Here is a 6,317-nt window from a genome sequence, read left to right as displayed (position 1 = left end):
TTGGTAGGATAAAATTAACTCACGCAACTGATTTTAAAAAAACAAATAAATAAAATTAAATAAATATACGTCATTTGATTTTTCTAAGGGATAATAAGAAACCTTTTAATATTCATATCCAGACTCGGCATATAGACTTTGCGACAGAATCGAAGAACGTGGAAATACATCAGAATTTTAGGCGGAATTAAAGAGGAATTAATCTCCTCGCAAATCAAAACTTTCTCCAACATCTCTCTCTGTAAACAACTTTCTCCAACCTTTTCGGGCTTTCATCGACGGCGTACAGGTGGACCACGTGAACAACTTGCCACTTACCTCGCCATTAATTAATGACCCAGTTGTTAGCGTTCATGTTCATGAGCAATTAAATTAGCTCAACTAATATTTATCGCACGCCTGCATAAATTATTGACGAATGGAACAGAGCGCAATCGCCAAGCTAGCTGTTGAAATCCTCAAGGAGAATCGCATCCCTTTGTAGACGTTGCCATGGAGGATTACATAGTGAACTGGGTGATCTCGGGGGCGCTCTTCTGGTCGACGACCTTCTTGCTCGTCCGCAGCCTGCTTCAGAATCGCTCCTTCGACTTCTGCAACCGCGTCGTCTCTACCATCCACGCCGCGGTCGCTGTCTCCTTCGCCTCCTTCTCCGTGCAGGACTGGAGATGCCCTGCGTGTCCCCTGGCCTCCAGCTCCTCTCCTCTGCAGGCAATTGAACTCGCGTCTCTCAATTAATTGAATTAATTCGTGTACCTGATTAAGTCTCCTCTGTTTCACTGATTTCTTTCAGATGAAGGCGTTGTCCGTGACGCTGTCTTATTTGATTTATGACATGGTGTGCTGCCTGTTCGACGAAAATCCCAAGATGGACAACTTAATCCACCACGTAGTTAGCATCGTTGGGATCGGAGCAGGGCTCGCCTATGAAATGGTGACTTTCGATACGTGCGTCGATGCATGCTTTGAATCTTTTGTAGATAATTAAGCGTGGCCGGCTTTGTTAATTTGACAGTGTGGGTCAGAAATGGTGGCATCGATGTGGATCACAGAGATTTCTAGTCCTTTCCTCCACATGAGGGAGCTTCTAAAAGAGCTTGGTTACAGAGACACCAACCTCAATTTCACTGTCGATGTAAGATCTCTCAATAAACTTTTCATAATAATAATTAAAAAAAACTGTTTAATTGATATATATATATATATATATATATTCCCTGTGATGCAGGTTTTGTTTGCCATTACCTTTTCCTTGGCCAGGATGGTTGTTGGCCCATGTCTGACATATGTGACCCTAACAGCAGAAAATCCGCTCCTGATTAAGGTGTTAATTAGATGATTAATCTCGGTCGACTTAAACAAATTAGAAATTTAATTAATTAGCAACTTTAGAGTTGAGTCTTTTGTTTTGTTACTTGTTAGGCCATGGCGCTGGGTCTGCAGCTGGTCAGTGCGTTTTGGTTCTACAAGATCGTCAAGATGTTACGATATAAGATTGCAAAGAGGACGAGGACGGTTGATAAGGCAGCCAAAGTTTCTGTTCATTGAATTTAATTAGTGCTTAGTGAATGAAACAAAATTTGTCGATATTGTAATTTGCTTCTGAATTCTAGCTTCTCGTGAAATTTGGAGCGTTAAATGCATGGACTACTAACCTGGTGGCGTTTTGTTAATTACTCGAGAATTAATTAAGTTGTCTAGAGAGAAAGAAGTCTACCTACCTTTTCGGATGAACGTAACACTGCTAGCTCCCTCAGCTGCAATCAATGATCGCGCTACTGTTTTCTTGTGCAGCTAATGAATGTAACAAAGAAATTTTTCATTGTTAGTCCTTGAACCTCCACTAAGATTATACTGGCAATAAAACTTTTAATCCACTAAAATCAGAAGACGATCGAATTGAATGGGCCGGATGGATTTAGGCACATGAATAATTATGCATACTTTTTCTTTCTTGTCGTTTGAACAAGAATCATACTATTGATCGCGACCCCGATTGACATACCAGCCACTGGTTGTAGTCTAATTTGTCTGTTTTTAATTATTTTTTTCAAGGTGAATATCGTTTTTATCTCTCCACGCACTGGTTGTATTAGTCTTGTAATTAAGATTGATGGTGTCTATGTTGGAAATGGGGATAGTGGGGAACGTGGCCCATGTTCCTCACTACACATAATGAAAAAGTCCATTATACTCCTAGTGTATTTCCCTATATAAAGGGGGTCCGTCCAATGCTCAGGGTGTGTGAAATTGCAAGTGTGCGACGAGAGTAAGAGGAGAACATCCAAGGCGGCGGGATTTGGTTTGTGGAATTGCGGAGGGCTTTCCGATCTTGTGATCGCTCTTCCGACAGCGAGTTTTCGCCACTGCCGACTGCGGATCTGCGGGAGATCGCTGTAAGTTTTTACCGTATTTTTGATTCATCAATCATGCATTTAGATTATAAAATCTACATTGGTATCAGAGCGCGTAGTTCGTTCTAAATGCATGATAAATCCTAAAACCTTACCTCTTCGTTGAATCAAAATTATGACTTGGTTCTGTTCGTTTTTGTTGGGCGAAATCACGACTAAGTCGTGATCAGCGATAACAATCGCTGCCCTGAACGAAGTCGGTCTCCGTCTAGTTTTGCCGTAGCCGAGCAAGATTGCGTCCATGTTGCAATCTGCCACAGTCGCCGGCATCAAAAGCAACCGTAATCAACGGCTGTTATAAGGCCTCGAATGAACATTCATGGAGTTTGTCTCTGTGTGTTGGTCGGCGGCGTACTCGAGGCTGCCTCTTGCAATTTCTGCACAAAAGGGGAGGCAGTGTGTGGCAACCAGCGTTCGTCGCTGTGAGATGGTGTGTGGCGTGGGTTCATGGCGAAGAAACGAGCGGAGGCGGTATAGAACGTGGAGTTGCAGAAGATAATTTTTAGAGTTCACGGTATAAACTGAATTTTTATCCGTTTAATGCATGCTGTGAAGAATAAAATACATTTAAAAAAAATAGTAACGTTTCATTATAAATCTGCATGCATTTACAATTAAGAAACATAATATATTTATGTTTTTTAATTAAATATATCTTTTGCCAAATAATGTCTACTGTAGCATTAATTTTGTTCGCTTGTTAATTAATTAAAAATTGAGTTCAATTAATTTCATCATTAATGATAAATGATCAAGAGTAATTTTGGTCCACTGAGATCCGGTTCAGGTTTAAATCATTAGTTGGTTTAATTGAACCAATTTGATCCAACCCCAAATTAATTTGGGTTGATTAATTAGACTTGGACCAAATATGATCAAATGACCAGATTTGTTCTAATGGGTCAAATTTGATCAAAACAATTAGATTTGTTCTAATTGGTCAGACTTAAACCAATAGACATTGGTTTGATCAAACGGATCTGAGTTTGATCAATAAGTCTGAAATTGGTAGAAATGGACTTAGAGAAAAAGTAACAGAACATAGACACAAAATCCCTGTCCAATTAGATTAGTTCTAATTAAGGACAATGGACCAAGCTTAGGATCTGGATCCCTAATCAACCGATCTAATGGGTCTGACCAATTAGATTAGTTCTAATTGTCGACTTGAACTCCTGAAAATCGAGAAGATTTATTTTTCTTGATTTATTATGTTGGTACTATGCCTGTATAAATTGAAATAAGCTGGTTTTGTACTGGTTAGTCGGTTTTGTACTGACTTATTTATTTTCAAATTTTCAGATGGCACGAACGATTACCACATTGACTCGTCGCGAAGTGCGACGAAATCAGCTCAAGGAGGAGATTCAGGAGATAAAGTACAACTCTGCTTATGGAGTCGACGGACACATTGGACGACTTGATGATCTGTTTTGGAAACTTGAGCAAGAAGAGTTTCCAGTCCTGGACAGTTATAGGATTTGGGCTTTGATGCAATCATTGCCAGAAAATCCTAGGATGATAGCGGACTATATTTGGGGGCGTCATCAAGGACGCATCACATATTCTGTACTATGTGAGGAGTTGCTTCATCAGATGACTGAAGAGGATCCGGAAGAGTTTGAAGAGGACCCGGAAATGATCGAGGAGGAACCAGAAGAGGATCCAATTGTGAATCCAATAGAGAGCCTTGAAGCTGTCTGTTGGTGCGGGAAGCATCCGACAATCGAACCTAAGTTTTGATAATGGCAAAGGATTCAAAGTTAAGGTGCTTTGTTATCTGACAGCTTTTGCTGAGTGTTTCAGGAAAGTCCTAACTGCGGTTAGGCAAGGTAAAACCCTAGGGGGTGGTAACCCTAGGTCATAGGGGGTGGTAACCCTATGCGGAAAGCCTTGGCAGGTCGATGACTTCAGGCAAAAGTCCTAGGGGGTGGTAACCCTAGGTGGAAAGTCCTGGTGTCGCGAACCAGGTGAAAGTCTGAATCGGCCGGCGGATGTTCAGCTGAAAGTCCGGAAGCATCGAGTCCGAGCAAAAGTCCAGATCGGAGGATCGACTGGCAACATGTAAATCTCCCGAGTGGAGTAGGTGAGGACGCGTTCCCTAGAGGGAACAGAGGGCGTCGGGTCGACCTAGGGTTTCGGTAGGAAACCCGAAGTCAGTTCTCCATGACTTGTCAAAACTTTTATTATTATCATTCATTATGTTTATGTGCTAACTTTGTTTTGCGGGTATGTGTTTGGGACTAACACATTTTGCAGAACAAAGGAGCAAGTTACAACTCGGATGAACATCCAAGGCGCCTCCATGGAGCTTGAGGCGCCTCGGGTGCGAGCTGAAGCCACAGACTTGAGGCGCCTTGAATGGAGTTCAAGGCGCCTTGACCGAGGTTGAAGGCGCCTTGGATAGGTCAAGGCGCCTTGAACCAGATAGAGTTCGACCAGGTCCGTGCTGATCCACGCGGTGACTCGGCTCGTTCAAGGCGCCTTGGTGAACAGTATAAGGCGCCTTGAACCCCCTTTATAAGGGGTCTCACCAGCAGCTTCAAACAATCTTCTTCCAAGTGCTCACGAGATGATTCCAAAGTGCTGTTGCGAGACATCGACGACCCGGAGCTCGAATCTTCATATTACGATATTGTCGTCGGTATAACTGTATTCTTTTTAATACTTAATCGTAATACTTGTACTCTTGTCGAGCTTATAGTTGTTGCTCACGGAAAGCGATCAAGGATCGCGAGCCTTCGAGTAGGAGTCGCCACAGCTCAACAAAGTCAAAATCTCTCGCTGTATTTATTATTCTATTGTTAACTCTTACGTTTTACGATTCCGATAATCGAACGATTATAGCCACGAGCGCTATTCACCCCCTCTAGCGCCTCGATCCAACAATTGGTATCAGAGCGGGGTCGTTTTGAATTGGTGCAACCACCTTTCAAAACAAATTTCTCGCAGTTTTTTTTCGTTTTCTGAGTCGAATTAGAATTTAGCCTTATAGCTATATTCTAATTTTTGTTTCCCTCGAATCGACTTTTGCTCGAAGTAGGTGCAACACCACTCGAGTTCGTTTTTATTATTCTTTATTCCAGCACTACTAATCCAAGACTTAGTCTTGGAACATATTCTGTTGTTTTCTTTTGTTACATATTATAAATGGCCCAACAAGAGGGTTTCAGCACTGTACGTCCCCCGCTATTCTCCGGAGAGGATTTTGGCTACTGGAAGGGAAGAATGGAAACGTATCTAAAGATACAATTCGAAACGTGGATGATCATAAAGACGGGACTGAAACTGCCAATCGATGACGACGGCAAAACTACACCCTGCGAGAAGTGGGACGCTTCTCTAATAAAAAAGGTGGAAGCCGACGCCAAAGCTACCTGCACCCTCCAGTGTGGTCTTACCAAGGAAGAACTCAACAGAGTTGGCCCGTTCTCCTCTGCAAAGGAGCTCTGGGAAAAGCTCATCGAACTCCATGAAGGCACTGACGACACTAAGGTAAGTAAAAGAGATCTTTTACTTAATAAATTATATAATCTAAAAATGCAGGAAGGCGAAACGGCGAGTTCTCTTCACGCGAGAATACAAGACATCCTTAACTCTCTTCACGGAATTGGCCAGAAGATAGAAAATCGGGACGTAATAAGGTATGCCCTAAACTCGTTTCCAAGGAATACATTGTGGGCATCAATGGTAGATGCCTACAAAGTTTCCAAGGATTTATCTTCTTTAAAACTAGATGAACTTTTTAGTGAATTTGAACTTCATGAGTAGACTAATGCACAGCCAACCGAGAAAGGTATTGCGTTGGTTGCAGGTACAAGCTGAACCCGGGAACCGAGACCACGACGGAGAACCGAACCAGCATCGGAAGCTGAACCAGATTCTGACGATGAAGAAGGTGAC

The 6,317-nt window shown here is 42.3% G+C and overlaps 1 protein-coding gene across 1 annotated transcript; it reads left to right on the top strand.

Moving 5' to 3' along the window:
• Window positions 1-286: 286 nt before the first annotated feature.
• On the top strand, window positions 287-1,625 carry LOC122024405 (TLC domain-containing protein 5-like). Its single transcript, XM_042583028.1, has 5 exons — window positions 287-711; window positions 794-934; window positions 1,016-1,135; window positions 1,229-1,324; window positions 1,423-1,625. Exons 1-5 carry the CDS (start codon window positions 493-495, stop codon window positions 1,546-1,548), a joined length of 702 nt encoding a protein of 233 aa, XP_042438962.1. The 5' UTR covers window positions 287-492; the 3' UTR covers window positions 1,549-1,625.
• Window positions 1,626-6,317: the final 4,692 nt, after the last annotated feature.

The sequence above is a fragment of the Zingiber officinale genome, chromosome 9B (assembly GCF_018446385.1).
Source record: "Zingiber officinale cultivar Zhangliang chromosome 9B, Zo_v1.1, whole genome shotgun sequence".
In the NCBI taxonomy this organism is placed as follows: domain Eukaryota; kingdom Viridiplantae; phylum Streptophyta; class Magnoliopsida; order Zingiberales; family Zingiberaceae; genus Zingiber; species Zingiber officinale.
Note: the sequence above shows the minus strand (reverse complement) of the source record. Positions and strands in the feature narration are given on the sequence as shown.